The 23004-nt window shown below is 36.2% G+C and overlaps 1 protein-coding gene across 1 annotated transcript; it reads left to right on the plus strand.

Moving 5' to 3' along the window:
* The first annotated feature begins 4313 nt into the window (after positions 1–4313).
* LOC110457276 lies at positions 4314–12359 on the plus strand. Its single transcript, XM_021508480.1, is given in 6 exon segments — positions 4314–4404; positions 6122–7424; positions 7912–8073; positions 8617–10199; positions 10202–10454; positions 11645–12359. Coding segments are annotated over 5 exon segments (3807 nt in total). The 5' UTR covers positions 4314–4404; positions 6122–6128; the 3' UTR covers positions 12158–12359.
* Positions 12360–23004: the final 10645 nt, after the last annotated feature.

Raw genomic sequence — 23004 nt, forward strand, 5'->3', positions numbered from 1 at the left:
GGGTTTAGATCGACTTTTAGTAAAAATGCCACCCCAATGATTATCTCGTATATATATAATTTTATATATGGGGCAAAGAAGTAATTCCAACAGTGTGGAAAAGTTTAGGTTGTCAAATTTTCGGAACGCTGATGTAGAGGACCTATTCTTGCGCAAGATGCACTATCACATAAAGTGAGTCAACGAGAGATATCAAAAACGTGGAACATGTGCATGTGGAAATCTGGCCCGGTAAATGTGAAATTGAGTTTTTTCACATTTACCGGACCAGATTTCCACATGCACATGTTCCACGTTTTTGATATCTCTCGATGACTCGCTTTATGTGATAGTGCATCTAGCGTTCCTTGTCCGCGATGCTCTCAGCTTAATTGCTGCCTTCGGCTGTCTTTAGCCGAGGGGACTATTGTTTTTTTTATAATAGCTATATTTTCAATTATAGTATATCAGTTGTATCTTCTTGTAATATGATGTATATGTATATGTACATGTAACTGTTCTGTTTCACTGTGTCTTGAAAAAAGAGCGGATCGCTCCGAAAATTTGACAACCTAAACTTGTCCACACTGTTGGAATTACTTCTTTGCCCCATATAAAATTTTAAGTAATTCGTATCCTACGGACATACCTCCATTAGGATCCAGTGTTATATGGGATTTTACCGTCAATATTACTTCTTTGACCCATATAATTTTATATATTATATAATCATTTGGGTGGCATTTTTATCGGAAGTCGATCTAAACCATAAAATATGTAAAATTACTCTGAACACCTTAGTTTAGGTCCAAATATAGCTGTAACAAATTCTCAGGTTCAGTGGATAACGCACTCGCCTTTCACCACCGTACAAGATACAAGAAACTTTATTTTTAGTCGTGCCATATGAACATATATAAATATCACAGTGTGCATAAATGTAGTAAAACATGCATTAAGAAACATAAGCACATTAGAATTGAAATACAAGTATACAAACATGCAGGAAGAAAAACAAGCTCTTAAAATACACACACACAAAAAACGTGAAAAGGTATGGGGTCACCTGACCTGCCCGGCAGACCACGTATGTTTCTCAAGGTACTCCAGTTTCCTCCCACATTAATACCCCCGCGCGCTAACATTTGGTCTAACAATAGTGATTAATATAAGTTGAAATAACCTGTTTCATAAATGTTGTAAAATATCCAAAGTTTATATATTTTTCGGCTTTTAGGGAATTGAAGACTTTGGAAACCACAGGAGTTTGAAGTTCTCTCAATATGATAAGTATATTTTACATTTTTTCTTAAATGTCCCTATACTAGAAAAAAGTACAGAGGGATTTTTTTTTAAATTTCTACTATATATTGATGTAACGTCAAAATCCTGAAACCAGCTGCTCCATTGCATTACTTTAATATATCGCTAGTTCTTTTCTATTATTTCTTTCAATCATATCCCCGTAGTTACTTGCCTCCATTGGCTGCCTTCATTGTCGGTTGCAGGGACGTTTTATTCTTCTTCATTTATAAAAACTTTGGAGATTTTTTTTATCGTCTGCAAAGAGATACATTTCAGATTCCACTGAGCTTGGAAGCTCATTAATAAAAATAACTAACAGATGTAAGCCCAAACTCTAGAGCTCCTTCTGTTGTAGACCCGAGAGAAAGCTGAAAGTAAACGACTAGGGGCGTTAAGAGTCATTTCTGGCCTCAGCAGGGATTTTGAATTAGTACAAATATTCGTAATCTGGAATAAATGAAGTACGCAAATATGAAATTTCAAATTCATTCGACAACTGGTTAAGGAGATATGGCATTGCAAAGAGAGATACAAACCCGCATTTTCGTGATCGTCCGTTGTGCGCTATTTGGTGGAAAATTGTCCATTTTGAAGGAATTTAACTATAAACACTCTTTTGATCTTTGAAAGCCTCCGCATGCAACAAACAAATAAATATTTGATATGCTTAAACATTGTCATATCAGTGCTCATTCGTAAAACGGATTTTTTGTTTGTCGCTTGCGGAGGCTTTCATTTCTGAATGTGTAGGGCATCTACGCATGCGCATTGGAAAACATTTCCACCAAGAAAGATATCCCCCAATTAACCAATATGATATTTAGAACAGAAATTGGTAAATAAATTCAATTTGAATTTTTTACTTTAATGAGGCCAAAAATGACACATAACGCCTCAAGTCCTTTGTGTTACTGATGATTCGCAAACGAACTGTGTTGAAGGGTTTATGGTAGTCAATATGTATGCCATCAATAACCGGTCCTTTATTTCTGAATACTTGGCTTTATCATAGCATTTCTTAGTGGTTTTCCTGGTGATAGTTGTGGCCGAGTGGACCACATTAGATATCAATCTGTCAAATTGTCCCAGACTTGTGTGGGGGCCAGAGGAAACTCAGGCTATCTGGTGTGGTAATCCAAATGTTGGAACCGGAAGTTCTCTTGAATTAAGTTTCTGTATGAAGTTCAGATTATATATTCTTGTGATCTGGTAGGCCAACTACCGGTATTGCCTTGTGTATTCCAAGTCTCACAATGTTATATTATATTTGGGTAGTGAAAAGACATTACTCTATACGCTTCATCTGGTAGTAGCTATATAGTTTCTAACGTGTTATACTTTGACTTTAAACATATTTTATTAACCAAAATTGGAAATAGGATTTGGCACAGTTTATTACAACTTATGAAGCCATCTCCTTACAACAATAATTCAAAACAACAGATGATGATATAGACTGTCAATTACAATCCATAGTAGTATGAAGCGATTTTTTAAAGTAACACATACACATACAAAAAAACACATATTTTTAAGTCAAGTTCATAATCGAAACATGTTAAAATCTTCCACTGGATCTAATAAAAGTTTGCACTTGTTTGAATACATCACAATTTGTATCCAAAGCCAGATTTTCATTTCCAATCAGTAATAATCTCAACGTTAAATGTACATTTAAATGATTTATATGATCAAAAGGTACGTGTTATAATTGGTATCATTATCATGTGCCTGGATCTGACCTACTGAAAGTCTCCTGTTGCTGTTCAGTCCAGAAGCAGTTTCTCCTGAAGTCGGTTTCCGTAACTATTTATTAACAAACAAAACCATATGCCTATTCCCAAGTTATTGTCCACATTCGTGTTGAACATTTGATAACCAATTCCTCGTTTAATGATGAATTCTGCTACTATTGCTTTCATATCCTGTAGAGGTGTTTTTTTAACTTCCGTTATACATATCATATCAGGCTTTGTGTCTCTTACTCTATGGAACGCCAAATTAACATATATATTCAATTAATTGGACCTATTTTCAAATAATTGAAGAAAGGTACAATAAAATGAAGATAGATTCAATTCTTTTGAAGATAGGTGCAATTCAATAAAGATGGGTGCACTTAAATTGTACCTATCTTTAAATTACTAAAGTTAGGTACATATTTTTTTAATTTTTACCTATCTCCAATTGAATTGTACCTACATAATAATTATGTATCTCCAATGGTGTTGAACCTATTTTCAATTTAATTGAACCTAAGATACAGATGAATTGAACCTAGGTTCAAATACAACACATCCTCAAATGAATTGAACCAATTATTTGAAGATAGGTACAATTAATTGAATATATATGTTAATTTGGCGATCTATATTCCATATGAAAAGCAAAATAAACATATATTCAAATACTTGAATATAGGTCCAATTCAATTAAAGATAGGTTCAATTCAATTGAAAATATGTTTAATTCGTCATATTTGAACCTATAAATCTTTAATTGAATTGTACCTATCTTCAATTGAATTGTATGTCTTCAATTATTTGAAGAGATGTGCAATTATTTGAATATATGCCAATTTGGCGTTCCGTATTAATTATCCTTGAGTTTATTTTACTATAATTACCTGTACAACACTTGCACAACAATCGCTTTATATTCTTTTTCTTTTTTGAACTATACTATTTTAATTTTTAATGTTGACATTTACAAGTGTCGTGGTGTTGGGGAGGGGGTAGGTGGGGAAATAGGAAATATCCTCCTCCGATTAGCCTTAATTGACAGAATTTGTGCTAGGGCTTTAATGATACCTTTAATTAGCATTTTATATGCATAAATAGTAATAACATTGATCCCACACTTCCGCACACCAGAGACGTATATGTATACGTCTCTAGATCTGCGCACACTGTGTTCAGTGGACCAAAGCTAACTTGAACGCGTCCTGTGAGGTCAAGCAGGAACTTGTTATTGAAATTAGCCAATCAAATTTCTCGTTTCTCCGCTGGCTTCGGCAACGTACGCTACACATAAGTTTTAGGACCCATGTTGTTTTGCCCGGTTGTCGAAAGACCGGCAAAATAGCACATATTAATATTTAACAAGAAGACGAGCAAAAAGGTAAATGTTGTAGAAATGTAGTGTACTTATTATTGCTTTATTTGCGTGTGAATCATACCGCCCATTTAACGGTTTATGTCGATATTTCATTGATGTTCAGCGTTCCAGCCGCACCGGTCTCGATTCGGGTCGAAAGCCTGAGTTTGATAAATGGCCATGCAGGTATCTCATCCCTTGTTGCGTTATACTCGATCTGTACTTGCAGATGAGAGTATATTAAGACTGCACAAAGTTAATGTAGATAATTAGAATGTAAAGGGTAAAAAGTGTTCAAAGGCGTTGGTCTGAAAGGTCGGTCATGTTAGAAAGTCGAGTAAAAAGCGCACTGAATTTAAAAAGCGACACCTCGAGCTAGCCTTGGATCGGATGACGGATTCGTGGGAGGAAACATGGCAGATGTTATACAATTTCAGCAAAATTTAGCGAAATGACCTCCTAAATAATGATAAAATGTAAATTCGGTACCCAGTTGTGGCAGTGTTCATAAAAAAGAGGTTGACACCAATATTAATACATGTATAAAAAAGAACTATATAAAAGAAATTTGACAGATGGGACCTGCAACAGTATATGCAACATGTACAATTTTTAATTGGGAAGAATGACAGGTTTGTTTTGAAATCTATGAAATCACCACTGCCCTGGGTCTTTGAACCTTAGCTGTTCATAGGGCATAAAAACAAAATAAAACCAAACCAAACTCTAGATCCTGAGTTCTGTTTGTACATGTATGTATAGTAAAAACACTTAACACAATAAGGATATAACCACACATATCTATAGATACAGAAAATAACCCCATTTAAAATAAGTTATTATACATTTTTTTTTTATAATAATACAAACAGATTTGAAACATGCAAATTCCAACAACTGTAAGTTATATAATAGCTTAACAGCACTCCTTGACATGACATGTACATAAATGTAATACGTATAAAAATAGTTGGGGAGGGGTCAACACATTTCAAAATTCCAGTTAACCTGTTCATTATATATAACATCTGAAATATAGTAAGTTTCAACTAAGATAGTGTTGCCTATAAAAGACTATGTGATATTGGAAATGAGGCAGGCCTACATACTTGATACAGTTCAAACATGAATGTAAAGGCAGTAGTCTGTAAAAATACATATTAGGGAATTAAGCTATAATATTTCTATATTTTTTTTTGTGTGATCACTGAACTGCAGGCAAATTAAGTCATCAAGCCACCCTTGGATTCTGATCAATGATTTGAAAAGTCATCAAGTAGTTCAATAAGTTGAATACTGATCGATTGCAGTGACGTAAACAGGTTTAAAATCTGTTTTTCACTTATCTATTATAAACCTGTCTTCTATCTTGGGGGCACGGTAGTCCAGTGGTAGGACGCCGGGCTCGTGATCGAAGGGTTGCAGGTTCGCGTCACGGCACGACAATGTGTTGTATCTTTGAGCAAGATACTTTACTCTGCTTGTTCCAGTCTACTCAGCTGTAAATGAGTATGTGGTTGGGCAGTGCTAGAATTTTTGAATGCTAGCTGTAAGCGCCGAAATGGCAGCTCTGGCTGTATGCTCCCCAGGGAGTTCAGAAATGTATTGGCTGGTTGCAAAGGCCCTATAACCACGGATATTAATTTGTGAACCGCTTTGAGACGACCTAGGTTGTGATAAAACGGTATATAAGAACCTCCAATTATTATTATTATCTTCAGGTTTTTCTTCATTTTTACAGAGCCATCATGCCTGGGGTGAAGCGGAAGGCTTCTACTGCTCCTGGTGAAAAGCTCCCAGTTAAACTGAAGAAGCAGTCCACCAGTGTAACCCTAGACCGGGCTATCCCCACCCAGACACAGAAGACAGCCAAGCTCAAGAAATCTACATTCTCAAAAATAAGTGAAAGTCCAAATGTGCCCAAAAAGATTGCAGGTGGATTGAAGGCGAAGAACTCACTTCCGACCTTACCAAGATTCCCTACCCTGGTGCCAACAAAACCTGCTGGGGCGACAGGGTCTGATTTTGTGTTCAATATTTCTCCAGCTTCTAGTCCCCAAAAAGATAATTCGTCAGATATCGGTGTATCAACAAGTGATGTACCTGGAATGAGGAAAGAAACTACAACATTAATTCAGACTAATTCTTCAGATGATTGGTCTGGCAATAAGGCCTCGAACATAGAAAAGAGTGTCCTTAGGCTATCATCTGGGTCTTATGTAGGTCGAATCATGAACAAAGATGTTGATGATCAGATGCTGCCTTCACTTGAATCCCTGGCTGTATATGATCAGAAAGGGAAGGAAAAGACATCAGCTGCTCCATTTACTTGGGACATGACGGACACTGATGTTTCTCCAGTGCGTAAATCTGTTTATGACGTTAACGCTGTTCTGCACATATTAGACCAAGACAACTCGCCAACAAAGCACAGTCTAGGAGGCAACACAAGCGACAACGATAGCGATGCACCACCTGTCCTTCAGGCGGAAGTATATGATGCAACGTCTTGCGAAGACTTCGATGATGATGCCACGGTTCCAACTCTCACCTGTATGGGTACTCCATCCAAGTCTCCATGCAAATCTCCACGGAAAATGACTGGAGGACCTAGAGAAATTGTGTTCTCGTTTGACACGACGGGGTCCATGTACAACTACATGGAAGAAGCCGGCTACAGGATGCGCGAACTTATGAATCGTGTCCAACAGGACATGCCAGGAATCCGTCTGGCCTTTGTTGCTCATGGTGATTATTATGACCTGGCCAATGACCGATATCTCATTAAATGGATAGACTTTGGGGCTAGTGTAGATGAGGTCGACACATTCTTTGAAAACCTTCCCATCACACATGGTGGTGATGCGGACGAATGTTATGAATTGGTGCTGCGCAAAGTCCGAGAGTCCCTTTCCTGGAGTCCAGGCAGTCAGCGTAGTCTTGTTATGATTGGAGATTCCGACCCACATGAACCAGGATACAAATTCAATGACTTCGTGAATGATATTGACTGGAGACAGGAAACCAAACAACTCAATGAGATGGTAAATATGGCAGTTATCTCCCTTATTTTTGTAGAAGTTTGGTAGTGGGATCAGCAAGGTGTACAGAATACATATACCTTGGTTGATCCAGCTATGGATCCCTAATTTTCTTTTTAATGGAATTGACCAACTAAAAGAATGATAGTTTCAAGTGCTTCATATCCATTTAATATCAGTAAATTTAATGATTCAGTGTAATTGCAGTTAGTCAAGACATACTGGAAGTTGGTTTTAAAATAAAACTACATGTAGTATTTTCGTCAAATTTTGGAATTTGAGTATTTAAGTCTTTTGATTGGTAGTTAAGATAAAAACTAAGATTCAGACGATTTCAAAAAAAAAATTGATCAGGATGCACATGATGCTTACCCACTCATCTCCCCCCTTAGTTTTCTTGAGATATTGTATCATGTTAATCGCAAGAAGACTTTCTGAAATTAAAATCATCTTCTGCTGATATTAATTATTGCTGTATAAATGTTTTCAGGCAGTGAGGATCTACGCTCTACAGGTGGGATACACCTCCAACTTCTACAAGCAGATATCACAGATGACGGGCGGAGCTCACCTGCGCATCGAGAACAAAGACTTTACCTATGAAACCCTTATGTCGATATGTCTGAGGGAAGGAGGGCTTCGACATCTCAAGGTATAGACATTGTTACAACAGAGCTTCCGTCACCGTCTTAGAACTTACACACCAAAGACAATAGGTCTATTGCTTTTCCCTTTTCTGGTGGATGTAGCAAATATAAAAACTTTTTAATCTTTTGCCGGACTTCTAGATTATTTGAGAATTTCATTTGTTGATGCAATGCAAATGGTAAAGGTAATATAGGGGTTTAAAAGGTCCTAATGTTGAGGTTACTTACTAGGTCATAGAGCAGGTTTTCAAAATATTCAAAAAGCCCAACAACAAAAAATGAGTAGATAAACTCAAAAATATGTGTTTCAAAAAATCTACAGAAAACTACACATATTTGCTAGGTGATGTTTTCCCTCTTTGGTATTGTTTTGGTGTTAAAGGGAGAATTTTTTACCATCTTCTCATGATCACCCTTCATAAATTTAGAATTCATAACTTTTGTAAAATCTTTCATTTTAGTTTCAAATTATATTGGGATTTTGATCTAGTACATTCGTATACATGTTACAAGGAAGTTAATACATTTAAATGGTTTCTTCATTACAGGGTTTTGAACATGAGGTACGAACTGCAGCAAAGAAGTCGGGGAGCAATGGAGGGACGCTTGACTTGGAATTGGAGCGCCTGTTTAGTTCTCTGAAAAATATTGCCGACAACAAATCCCTCAAACAAAGAGAGAGGGAGAATAAACTGAAAGCCAGGATCCTAGAAATGACAACAGATTCTAAAGCATTATCTGCCACGAAGAGGCCCTCAGAAAATGAAGCCAGCACTTCTGACGTAAAGAAACCTAAATCAACATCAAAGGCCTTAACGAAAGTACCGTCGGAGAAGTACAAGTCATCTGGCAGCCTCAGTCCCAAAAAACTGACAAAGATTAAGGAAAAGGGCGTTGACAAAGTAAAGAAAGCGTCAGTTGAAAAGGTGAAAAAGATATCTAAAATTAAAACACCAGCAACCAAACTCATGAAGCCCAAACCCAAAACAAAAAAACTCAAGGAAAAAATTGTGGAAAAGAAGAAGTTATCACAGAAGACTAACAGTACTGAAAAGAAGAAAAGCAGTGGAAAATTGAAGAAAGTTGCAAGTGATAATAAGCCAAAGAGATCAGTTGGCAGGCCCCGTAAAATTGTTGAATCTGCGAAACCAAGAGGAAGAGGAAGACCTCCAAAGAAATTAGGAACTTCAAAGCTGAAGGAAATATCCCCTAAGAAAAAAGAAAAGTCCAAAGTGATTGGAAAGCCCTTGAAAAAATTGGCCTCAAAACCCCGTGGAAGGCCACGCAAAACACCAGAAGCTCCCAAAAAACGTGGAAGGCCAGTGAAGAAAGTAGAAAAGACTAAATCACCTGGTAGGCCTAGTAAGGCGAAAACGCCCAAAGCAGTGGGAAAAGCAAATAAAAAGATGGAAAGCACTAAGTCAAACATCACAACAAAGAAAAAAGAAGAAACATTATTGAAATCCCCAAGTTCTGTTGTTCAAAGGATTGTGGCAGCAAAGTTAAAGCGTTTAGGAAAAATGGGAGCTACTTCCAAAGTGAAAATACCTAAAAAAGTACAAACTGCTGTGAAGACAAAAGACAAAAAGTCTAAGATCAAGTCAAAAGCTATAGCAAAGACCAAAGTTTCAGCAAAGTCCAAGAAAAAGGCTGTTGCAAACAAAAAATTGAGTTCATCAAAGGACAGCAGTAAACGTAAGGCTGTGTCGGCCAAACTAAGTTTGAAAAAGAAAGAAGGCAAAGCTAAGATTGCAAAATTAAAAGCTGCCAAAAAAATTCAGGATAAAAAGAAAGCAGGTGGAAAAGGCTTGGTGAAGGAAAAGAAAAAACCTGTTTCAAAAGTCATTAAACCTACAAAATCGTCAAAAACAGCTAAAAAGAATGTACCGAAAAACAAACCAGGTAGACCATCAAATGTTCAACAGAAACAGAAGACGAAGGCTACTAATAAACCTGTTAAGAAAGAAACCAAGAAATTAGGCATGTCTGCAGCAAACAAGGGAAAGAAAACCCCAGTAAAGGCTGTCCCTGCAAAGAAAACTCCAGTAAAGGCTGTCCCTGCAAAAAAAACACCAGTAAAGGCTGTCACTGCAAAGAAAACACCAGTAAAGGCTGTCCCTGCAAAGAAAACACAGTAAAGGCTGTCCCTGCAAAGAAAACACCAGTAAAGGCTGTACCTGCAAAGAAAACACCAGTAAAGGCTGTCCATGCAAAGAAAGCCCCAGTAAAGGCTGTCCCTGCAAAGAAAACCCCAGTAAAGGCTGTCCCTGCAAAGAAAACACCAGTAAAGGCTGTCCCTGCAAAGAAAACACCAGCTAAGCCTGACATCAAAAAGATGAAGAGTAGCCCAGAGAAGAAAAATTCTGTAAAGCCTAAATCTCCACAGGTGAGCTTTTGATAAATTGCAATCCTAAATGATTGTTCTTTAGCCGATTGCTAAAGTACCCGATATGATTGCGACGCTTTTCATTTGCTGTCCATAAGCGCTTCACATTTTTGACTTATCTGAGAACTGGCAAATAGGTTCTTTCAAACTTTGTAAACATCATCCTTGGTGGAAGAGAGTATCGGATTGTTAAACTGGAGTTCCCTCACCTATCCTAGGGGCCAGACAGGGCCCAGAGGGAAAACTGACCATTATTTCAAAAATATTATTCTCCAGAACCAGATGTACTAGAATCAAATACTCTATATGGATGAAAAGAACCTTTCATGCATTATCTAAATCGTAAAAATAATCCCCAGCTGGTCAGCCATTTTCCCTTGAGGATCGGGTAAAGTTAACTTCAGTTTGAATAGGGAAATAACGAGGTAACACATTTGGGTATATTTTGTCCATTTCCAGCAGAAAATAATATATACTTTGTTGAAATATTTATGAGATGGCAATTAGATGGTATGACAAAGTAAGATCCAGCTGCCTCACCCCTGAACAAGAGGGGAAATCGGCTAATATTTGAAAAAAATCCTCTTCCTCAGACTTAGATGTACTTCAATCAAATCATCTTAATGGATGGAGCATTCTTAGATGCTTTATATAAATTGTTATTAATATTACCTAGGTCCTATTGGAAGATTCGGGGGGTTAGCAGGTATGCTTAGGTCACCCATTCTCCCCTGGGGAGGGGTATATATAGTTACAGTACTCAGTAGTATATGTAGGGAAGTAACAATTGTGGGTATTATTTCTTTCTGTTTTCAGCAGGAAATAATTCAAACTTACTTGGAAAATTGTTTTGTATGGTAAAATTCTTTTGGTTGATCTAGATAAAAAAAATTAAAAGGTTTTAATCCTGTAGTTTATAAAAGTTAAACATGAATCATTCAGATGATTTTACACTGGTTTCATTTATTAACTATATTTTCCATTCATGACTTCTGTGTACTATGGCCAGATTTTTGTGTTCATCACCAATCAGTACATAGCATCTTCAGATAAATCATTCACTTTTGTATATTGATGTATGGCATGTGTAGACTAAAAGCAACATGAAAAAATAATATGATAAGTTGTTGTTTTACATACTGTATGTACTTGTTTTGTTTAAAGTAAATAATCTGGATTTAATTTTGCAGAAGAATAAAACCAGTAAAACTGAGCAGAGAGAAAACATCAGTGGGTCAAAGTTCAGCACAGGACCACTCAGTAATGTCAAGTGGAGTCAATGGACTTCAATTATCTCCCCTAAATCAAACGGGGCTGATTGGTCCAAGTCACGGAGCTGGTGCGGAGGTCACTCAAACGAGGCATTGTACCAAGGCGAGGGCTTCACTCAAGCCCTATACGAGGCAGCAGTGGTGCCCCCTGGCAGCAACAGTAAATATGTGGTGACTTACGTGGTAGGACACGGTGTGCCTGCTGTCCGAGCATGGGACTGCTTCACCTCGCAACAAGTGCGACAACAGGTCCAGCGCATTGTCAAAGCAAAAGGTACCATCTGTGTTCGACGAGGCGTTATTGCTGGTCGTGCTAAAGACAGTCTTATCAAGGCAGAGGAATACATAAAGGAAAATTTTGATTATGCATGGCGGGGTAGTCGTCGGAAAACAGAAGTCAGGAAAGAAGGATTTTTGGTGTCAAAGCCCTGAATACTTGTGCTGCTCACCATGTGTAGATCAAGTTGTATTTTTGTTCTGTACAGAAAAATGTGCATAGCATTAAGAGAGAATTTATTTTTCTTTTTGTTTTGGAATGAAAGTTTGATGTGCTATTTTAGATGAAATTGTAGCAAAATGTTTATCTGATTTTTTTTTTTTTTTAATGAATTTATTTGGTGAATTACTTTAATACATTTTTAGGTCACCTGAGCTTTAGCTCAAGTGACCTATTGCTATCCGTTTTCGTCCGTCGTCGTCCGTCGTCCGTCGTCCGTTAACATTTTACATTTCAAACTTAAAGTCAAGTTCTGCTGGGCCGATTGAACTGAAAGTTGGTAGGAATGATCGCCTCATGGTCCTGACAAAGTGTTGTTATTTTTNTCAAATATCACATGGAATCCTTTCACCATGCAGGTTTTTAACTGTTGATATTTCACATCATATGTATATATTCTTTTCCATTCTCCCTAGCATGTTGGCATTGAATCACATCAAATCTCACTTTTAAACTAAGTCATATTGACTGAAACTCTGCAAGTCTTGTGAGTGTATGCATGCTCATGTGACAGAATGTACACATTTTGTTGACTATGTTGTCAGAAACTCAAGATTCAAATTAATGACTTCATGCAATTAGTTTTATATATACTACAGTGACCTACCTAACTGTAGTCTCCCAACAATCGGTGAAGGTTGGGTAGTAATGATGAACAATATTATAAAATATATTTTGTGAAGGATGTCTTGTTTTAAATTAATTAAATTCGACAATTTTTGATGAGTGAAAACTGTCTTACATCTTACTCACACAGATTCAGGATATTACTATAGCATCTTTCCCTACTATGAAGGAACAACACAGAAACTCAATTTGACTAGTGATACAATGTTCTACATTGTCAAATCCAAGCTTGATGTGTCCAACGGTTAGGCATTCAAGAATCTTATCCCAAGGGTTGAGATTTTCTCTGGCATGTCTAGGCCTACCAAAGTGGTCGATTCTTATTCTCCCATCCTTCCAATGCTGTGTTTGAAATCAATAGTTTGTATCATTTGTAGTCTGTGTGTTATCCTGATTTGCAAGAGCAGATTTTGACATCATATTTTATTTATCGCTTTTCATGGGATATCTGTCCTACACGAAGGGGTGACATATATCATACTCTAGGGGTGACAGAAGAATTGTGGGTCGGTTAAATGGGGCAGTCATGTGAACGGAGGGAGGGAGAGGACAAGGTTCTGTCATAATGTCATGTTTAAAGCATAAGGGGGCATAACTAGTCAGAATTGAAGAGATAGATTGGTAATACAGAAGATAAGATAAACTTCAAAACATTTTACCCATTTGGTATGTAGTTTTTACCAAGAGAAAACAAATAGCTAAGCTTTCTCACAAAATACATCATAGTTTTAACCAGAGGTACACTAAAACTGATGTTAATAACAAAGCGTTTCATTGTTTTACTCCGAGAAATACTAAAACATGTTTTTAATTGAGTACATCATACCATTTTACCCAAAGAAACACTCAAGAATGCTTATACAATAGCACCTTTAGTACAGCTTTACCCAATGAAACATTAAAACATGTTTTTAGCAAAACTCATCGTACAGTTTTATCCAGTGAAACATTAAAACATGTATGATATTAACATTCAATAAGCGTGATGTTTACACCAAGTATCGGGAGGTTAACCTTCCTGTCTTGTAATAGTTTGTTCCATTTATGATGTAAAGTGGCTGAAGATACAGTATTTCTGTTTTATACATTTTTTCTTGTTAAATAATTTTCAGTGCAGTTTTTTTTTTTTTAATTAAGCTCATGTTTTACGGAACCCTGTTTATGTATGGCTGTTTGTTCTCATTTGAAGGGTTTGAAAGATTATGCCAGCTGTACGATTGTACCCGACACCAGTACAGCATAACTGTTTATTGCAGCTAGTTTTTTGATACATTTCAAATAATTTCAAATGGACAATTCACATATTTGGAGACGCCTTCATATGAGACACATAATACAGTTTAGTATATTTGTCCAAATTATTTGTATAAGTTACAGAAATGTAAATGTATGCAGGGCGTCCTTTTTTTGAACCTGGAAGATTTATAATAAGATGGTCGAGCGGATGATTTGTGAGATGATAAAGATTGTAGCCGATGTAAAAGCTTGATAAATGGATGGGGAGTGTTTGATTTTCATGGCATTAACTAAATGCCATATTTGTACAATACTTTATTATTATTATTATTATGTTACATGAATCCATAGACGTTTGTAAGATTTTCTGTAGGATATGATCTGTTTGATGATTGACTTAGACATCGGGTAGATTATTTTATTGTGTATAGGTTTGGGGGACATTATACAGAGATTTTGGTATTATGGTAAATCTGGCATGTCATATCTTCTCAGATGTCCTTGTCAGTTTGAACTCCAGTATTTCTCTTCCTAAGAGATATTTTTATTAACATTTGTGGGTTCTGGCGTTATGTACTACTGTGAATCACTTCTGTTTTCGAGAGATAACATAGATTCACAAGGAGCACAGGTTCCATATTCAATGTCTTGTGTATTTATTCAAGCCTATTAAAATAATGAAGGTATGTTGGATTGATTTTTATTATTATCGTTTATTATCAGTAATAGTGACAGAAGCAAAGTCGTGAAACTGAAGTGATTTTCTTTTTCTGTTGACAGCTTGATTCAAAATCAATATATTTGAAAAAAAGTGGAAAGTTTTTGTAACATTATCATTACCTTTATAATGATGTGTGATTTCTAGTGTGTTAGAAATTGAATGTTTGTTTTCATCTTCAGATTTCTACCAATGAAAAGCTGTTCATTGCATTGGATTTAGTTTTTCATAAAATGCATGTTTGAGAGAGCTAAAATCAGTTTTAAATGATCATGTAAGGAATGAATTGTCAATATTTATTAAGCAAATCTTCGTTTCTGATGTAATGTGGTTACTTTAAGTATAAATGCTTTAGAATATTTGTGTGTAATTTAGTTTAACACGTTCAGTCATACTACCATGGCCAACAATTCATCATATTGATTTCTGTTGCAAATGAATATTTTTTTAATTAAGATCAAGATTTTTTTTTCTCTGTAGATGATCTAGCTATATTTCACCCGATTTGTATAGATTTATATGTAGCCTCACTCAAAAATCCTGGTATCGCACAATAATTTATTCTCAAGCATTGTACATCACACATCATGACCTGCTTACATGTCAAGTGAAAAGTACACATTGATATCCTGGCTTACACGTACAGGAAGGTGAATTTTCAATTAAGTATGCATGAAATATCATGAAAATTTACTGTATTACAGTACACTATGTATTTCGTTTATGATAATTATTCATAGAATTATATATATGGTCCGTAATGTCTTTAAGTAGGAGAAAAGGTCAAGCTTCATTAGCCAATGTTATGACAAATCAGAGATGAGCGTGATTGATTTTCTGTCCAATGGAATGACATCCGCCGATTTGAAAACAATTGGGATGGAAGAAGCAGTTTGTAAATTAAACTTTTCATTTCAGATTACTGAAGAAAGCTTGCATTGTAATTGATAAATAACTGGCTGCACTTAACTGTTGTCTAAATTTAGACAAAACGATGCAACCAGTCCATCGATTTTCAAATCAGGTGGATCTAGGTAGTGTTCAACAAATTTCTAGTCGAGTCGGAGAATGTTGTACTTAGTTGCATCATCTTAAATTTCTTTCTATTTAACATATAATTGATCAAACATGTTTTATTGGGTCGTGTCTAGCTTCCAACAGTCCAGTACATAAAACTGTGAAATATTTAACTCGAAACATCACATTGCTATTAAAATCTTTTTATGTTGATGTGCTTTGGTTGGGTCCCTGTTTAGTATTGATATGGTTTGATAAATGCTCTATGCAACCATTAAAGGCAAATTTGATAGCTAACAGAAACATATCTTTCCCAGTGTGTTTAGGCAAAGTGGTGCATTCAATGTCTGGGATGGTTCATGTATGTATATTAACCAGCGAACTAATGATAAGCGTTTCATCCTTCATATAAGTAAATAAATAATACCTCAACAAGAGTTCGCATTCACATCAACAATACTTTTATTTATGATAGATTTAATATATGTGTTTCGGGGCAATGATTTCTAGTTAAAAAGAAACAAAAGTGCATTCTTTATTGGAAAAAGTTATATTTGAGAAGAACAAGAAAAAAACCCAGTTGACATATGACTATATTCTGTTCATTATTATGAATCTTGTTGCCAGCTTTTTACACAATGACAGAAGTTATAACATCTTAAAATAAAAACCTTCATGACGTGAAAGCCGAGGCTGGTATAATTTTATTACATTTTTACTCCAATTGATTCACACTTTTTGGTTTTAGGTAGTCATTTGGATTATTTTTCATTTATTTAATAACGTTAGAAGATTCTATTGTTTATTTTAGTAACAGAAGACTGGAATCTTGGTACTTTTTTACTCAGCTGGTTTGCCAACTTCTTTTGAATGCTTTTTGTTCTAGACCAGATATTTATTGACCTTGTGTTCTAAACATAAACCTGGTTTTATCAATGTCCAATGAGTGTGTAAGTGACCTGTTAGAAATGTAAGGACTTTGTTATACATGTATTTCATTTTTAATCCCAATCAAGTATATTTTTGAGAGTAATGAAATGCTTATGGCGACAATGTATGGCTATCAATGACGGTTTAGGAGTGATAAGATAGCTTCATCGTGTAGATCATTGAGACAATTGATTTGTGGCGTTAACTTCTGTTCAGATGAGAGGAATCTGTTGTGAATACAAATACCTATCATTAAATATTCTATTAACAGTTGATCATAGTTTTTTTCTGTTTTATTTTTAGCTCACCTGGTCCAAAGGACTAAGGTGAGCTTGTGCCGTGGTGTCCGTCGTCCGTACGTGAACAATTTCTTCAAACAACTTCTTCTTCTTAACCACTGATTGGAATTTGACTAAATTTAACTGGAAGCATCCCTAGGTAGTGGGGATTCAAAATTGTACAACTTGTGGGGCCAAAAGGGGGCAATTTGGCTATATTGCTATAAACGACTTCTGTAGAACTATGCAATAGATATTTATCATATTTGACTGGAAGCATCTACAAATGGTGGGGCTGATCCTCTAGGGGGCTGAGGGGCGGGGCGAAAAGGATTATTTGGCTATATTACTTTAAGCAACTTCTCTGGAACTAAGAGATTGACATCAACCATATTTGACTGGGAGCATCCCTAGGTGGTCAGGATTCAAAATTGTACAAATGGTGAGGCTGATCCTCCAGGGGGCTGAGGGGCGGGGCCGAAAAGGGTTATTTGGCTATATTACTTTAAGCAACTTCTCTGGAACTAAGAGATTGACATCAACCGTATTTGATTGTGAGCATCCCTAGGTAGTGGGGATTCAAAATTGTACAAATGATGGGGCCAAAAGGGGGCAATTTGGCTATATTGCTATAAACAACTTCTGTAGAACTTTGCACTGGATATCGATCATATTTGGTTGGAAGCATTCATGGGAGGCAGGGATTCAAAATTGTGCAAATGGTGGGGCTGACCCCCAGGGGATATGACCTGGAAGCATCCCTTGGTAGTGGGGATTCAAAATTGTGCAAATGGTAGGGCTGACCCCCCCAGGGGGTTGAGGGGCGGGGACAATTTGGCTTTATTGCTATAAATGACTTTTCTGTAGAACTATGCACTGGATATAAATCATATTTGGTGGGAAGCACATATGGGAGGTGCAGATTCAAAATTGTACAAATAGTCACAGCTTGGAAACAGTTGAGATCCCCACCCCATAACCATACATAAACTTGCTGGGCATGAACAATCTAATACAGATATGCTACAAGGTTTGGCCTTAGTGTCTGGCCCATTCCCTTGGATCTTATTAGGAGAATATTTTGCCATGAATGCTTAGATATCCAGGTGAGCGATACAGGCCCTCTTGGCCTCTCGTGTTTTTTTATTACCTCACCTGGCACCAAGTACCAGTTGAGCTTTTAGTGTGTTGTTCATCGTCCATCAACTTTTTCTTTGAAAGACTTCTCAAGAAATAGAGAACCTAGAGCCATGATATTTGCCAGTAGGTACCTGGGATGGAGTACTATTAAGTTTTCTTAAGTAATTGACCTTGACCTACTTTCAGGGTCAATTTATATATACAAACATTTAAACATCTTCAGAATAATCAAGACGTCTAGAGCAATGCTATTTGACTCTTCTTCCAACCAGTGTCGATTGAAAACACATAAAAGATATCACCAATACGCATTTTCCCTACGCAGTGACTGTCACAATTTCAGAAGGAAATATCTGTTGGCACGCTTTTTGTTAGAGTTTTGCAATGTACAACGACTGGGTTGTAGCGTAAATGAAAAAAAAACCACAAATCCCATTGTGGTTAAAGATGTAGAGTGCATACTTATTTGGAACTGCTGCACCCGTGGTAGTATGATGACAAATGGTGGTTTGTTTGGTGTTGATCCTACCAGACTTGTAGAGTGTTGGGTGCGTTATCGATGTGAAACGTGAGGCATTTGGTACCCGCGTTGTTAAGACATCATGACTCTGGTGCTTCTGTTCAACAAGGTAGCGTGCCAGGCAGGACACACCAGTCGTGTCTTCTTCAACTTTCAACTTCAAAATATCGAAACAATGCTCAGGTGTTAGATTGTCGACACATCCCCAAAAGATTGATCACGTTTGGGACGTATTCAGACAACGTCAAAATCAGACTCGTGCCTCCCCTTTAGTGTCTTACAAAAACAGTTTTATATCCGGGAAGTTTTTGTCGCAATATATTCCCAATTTCCAAGGATCTCTTCAATGCATTAACTGAATATGACTCAGCTGAATGTTGATTTTAAATACCTTCTTTTTACTGTGGTCATATCAAGTATGTGTTTCTGTAATCTAAGAATGGTAATTATTCATGTAAAGCGCATATGAGAAATATTGCAATTTAAAACATCGGTTTTACTTGAAAACCGTGTTTTATTACTTGTATATTAAATATTTGTAGCGGTGTGTAAAGTCAGTCCCATTGTAATACTGATGATCTTCTGAAATTATTTGCTTCCAAATATTATCTGACCAAAACTACTTATAAATGAACGTTATTCAACACTGAGCGTAGGGTATGTTCAATTACCCTTTGAACAATTCGGAAATGAAATCAAGATTAATCGAAATTAATTCTCAACAGGCATACAATACATTTATTTGCCTATTAATGCTGTGTCAACGACTATAAGTTGGTTTTGTTTGGGAATTTACCGATAACATATTTTAGGGTTAGCGTCATGTTAAATGATTCAGTGAACCAGGCTGAGCAGAATCTGAGCGTATCTGTGAAGTTCTGGCCTACTCGCGCCATTGTCGATCGTAAAAGTCATTTGGGAAAACGTTTCAGAAAACGACTCCAGTATGCTTTAGGAGGTACGAATTCGTTAAAGTTGAAATCATTTACGAAAGAAATGTTCCGAACTTTTCAAAAATACCCATAATGTCAGGAATGAATCCTATTCGAACTTTACTGCAAGGTTCGTATAAAGCATCGAAAAGACTTACTAGGAATGTTGCCTTCCATTTAATGAGATGCTACTGTTGCACAGCTTGTTCCAAAACATTATTTTTTGTGTTTCCACTGCATTCAATATAGACTGAATACCGAGTGACTGAGTGGTTGCCAAAGTTGATGACGTTTTTGGAAGACCAAGACAGCGTCTGCAGGCGTATCAGCATTGTTTTGTGTGCGAGTGTTCCATATCTCACAGCCATACACCATAGATGGGAATGCTACACGTGTCACTATGTTTGCACTAATCAAAGGATGCTGTCCACTTTGATAAAATACCAATTCCTGCCAATGAGATCAATGATTTCCGACCTTTTCTTTACTCGCTTCAATCAATGGAATAGTTGAATTGAGGTTTGGATACTGTTTGGTAATATTTAATGGTAAATAAACACAAAAGGAATTATGTACATGCACTTTATTGTTTTTATTTGCTATTTGATTCGAAATTTCATTGAAATGAAAACGTTACTCACGATAGACGGTCACGCTTTTCCCCTACCGTTGCAGGTATTGAACATTTCTCAATCTGTTGAATTTATATAGCCGTCTGCATACTTCCCCCATCTTTCTACCAGCTAAAGAGACGAAAATCCTAATTTGAAGAATATACTAAACTGATGAAAACAAGATATAAGGGGACCAAACATTTATCATGCTTCCGTGATGATCTATGTTGAAGCTAACAACGTTGGATATCAATCTAGTCTTACTTTAACTAGATAGCATGTTTGATAACATACCACAACCGCAGTGACTTTATTCCTCCAGATTTGAGGAGTTCACTGGTTCAGAATAATAAAGGTACAAAGTACAGAAATAACAATGATTATCATGTTAAAAGAAAAAAATACTGTTTAATCAAATCTAATGACTATAATATTATCGAAACACACACACACAAAAGGATACTAGAGAGGGTGAATATTGCACACTTATGGGATATGAAGTAGGGAACACAAACCTTTGTTTCTCTGAGATAGACTATGACAAGGTGTCACGAAGGCGAAGCCCGGGTAAAATATAATTTATCGAGGAGAAACAAAGCATTGTGTTTCTTTACAGTAAGAGCAATAAGTATTTTTATTTTGCTGAAAAATAACAATAACACAAATATTAAGATGATTAGGTTGACACTTCATTGTTGTAATCTGCCTCAATGTTGTCCATTTTCGAGAGAGGCTCCTCCTGATAAGGGAACTATGAACACCCAAACCAGTGAGGACGTGCTTTATGGTCCCGTCATGTAATCAGTATAAGCTAATCAGACACGCTGTTATATAGTTGTGACAGAATAAAATATATTATACAACTCTCTGTGGAATACCTCAGATGTCTCACATAAAAATGTTGAATCGGTGGAAACCAAAACCATCATTCGTATATGTTAACTGGATCTGGATGTCATCGTTAAGAAATTAATGATCAAGTTGGTTGTCAAAACGAAATAAATTCACACATATCAGCATTTCTATTATATGATTGACAATGATTGTGTAAATTTCTACAGGATATCTGTTTGCATTTAACCAGAAAAAACATATAAAAAAAAAAAATACAAATAGTTTCTTAGTACCTCCCTAGCGCTTTCACTTCTTTAGAGATTTATTAGGAATAATGTCAGATGCTGATATTTTTTCCATGATTGCCATAATTGAGATTATTATATGCTAATTCCCAGCCCTGATTGGAGGAGCGACGCCATGTGACAAGTCTGTAAATAGAAAAGTGTTACAGACTTCGACCTTTACTAGTCCTAGGTAGTTTCCCAGCCTGTCTGTACATCTGTTACAAATCACACTAATGAATTCAACTACAAATATATTATAAAATTCTGAACTATATGATGCTATGGATGATGTCGATTGTGTAAATGATTTTTTACTGAAAATTAAATATCACATGAATCAAATCTGAAATTGTGTATTAGTCCTTCACTCTGTAATTCCAAAATGGTCCATGCATGCCATCCAAGTGTTTATGACATGAAAAATGATAAGTCTTATTGTAAAATGTCCTATGATAAAACAATTGTGGACTTCAGTTTCGGCCTATCCCCGAAGATCGAGGTGAATTTTGTTTAGACCAGGTCCGTAAATCAGGGATAGACTCACCTGAAGCCCATAATTGTTTAATGTTGCTTTGAATTTGTCGAAAACTTACTTTCAGGGCAATCATGCTAGTCAGAGTTTGCTTTTAAACGCAATGACTTTTGACAGTTAAGACATTTCCATATATGTAAAATTAGAATAAGAATTATTTCCAAATTTTACTAATGTATGATTAAGAATATGTCAGATATAAAACCATTTCTATACCGCATGATATACTAACATTGTTCTGACACTGACATTATAGGTCAAAGGGGTATCAGTAAAGGAGGAATTTGCCAAAAGTTTAACTGTTTTCAACCTTTGCTTAATTGATGTCAGTCATAGAAGGCCAAGTGCAATGTCCGAGTAGGTTCGCCATTTCCATGGGTCTCGGTTTCTTTAACCCAATGATAAGTATGTATTAAGAAACAATCGCTTAACAGGTAAAGTACATTTATTTCTCCTTATTATATGTTTCGTAACTTAATGATTATTAGTATTTTACAGTACAAGAAATCTTCATACTAAGGGGAAAAGTTAATGCTTGCGAATTTACCTGAGATGTAGATGATATTCAAGCAACATGTCAAAGAAATAAATATATAACGACCTAATTATCCAGCAAGAGAAATAATCTATAATAAGAGAGGCCTAAATAGTAAACACGCTTACTTCATACATGTATAGCTATGTGTGGCCTTGTATAGAATGCTATTGTGTGGGCTTGTGGTATATCGGTCATTTGTGTGTATGTGTAGACGCTTGATTGCATGGGTGTCTCTTTTATATATTTCCTTATGCAAATAGACACACTCGGCTATATTCAATATGCCTACTATTGTCCAAAAAAGCCATCATTATATACAACTAAGGTGTAGATAATGTATGTAGACAAGTAGTGTACGTATATGATGTATGTTACGCTTCTGCTTTCTTTATCGATCGATGCACAACAGGAAGTTAAGATATATACACAATCATCAAGAAAATGCTGACACAGAGATCAATCGGGGTGGAAAACACGAACATACCTGTTCGGGATTCCCTATCCAATGCGCATGCTACTGAACTATATATAGGGTATTTGCCTACTATAAACCAATGACAACGTCTCACGTTTGTGCATA

The sequence above is a fragment of the Mizuhopecten yessoensis genome, unplaced genomic scaffold, assembly GCF_002113885.1.
Source record: "Mizuhopecten yessoensis strain PY_sf001 unplaced genomic scaffold, ASM211388v2 scaffold9073, whole genome shotgun sequence".
NCBI classification, from domain to species: domain Eukaryota; kingdom Metazoa; phylum Mollusca; class Bivalvia; order Pectinida; family Pectinidae; genus Mizuhopecten; species Mizuhopecten yessoensis.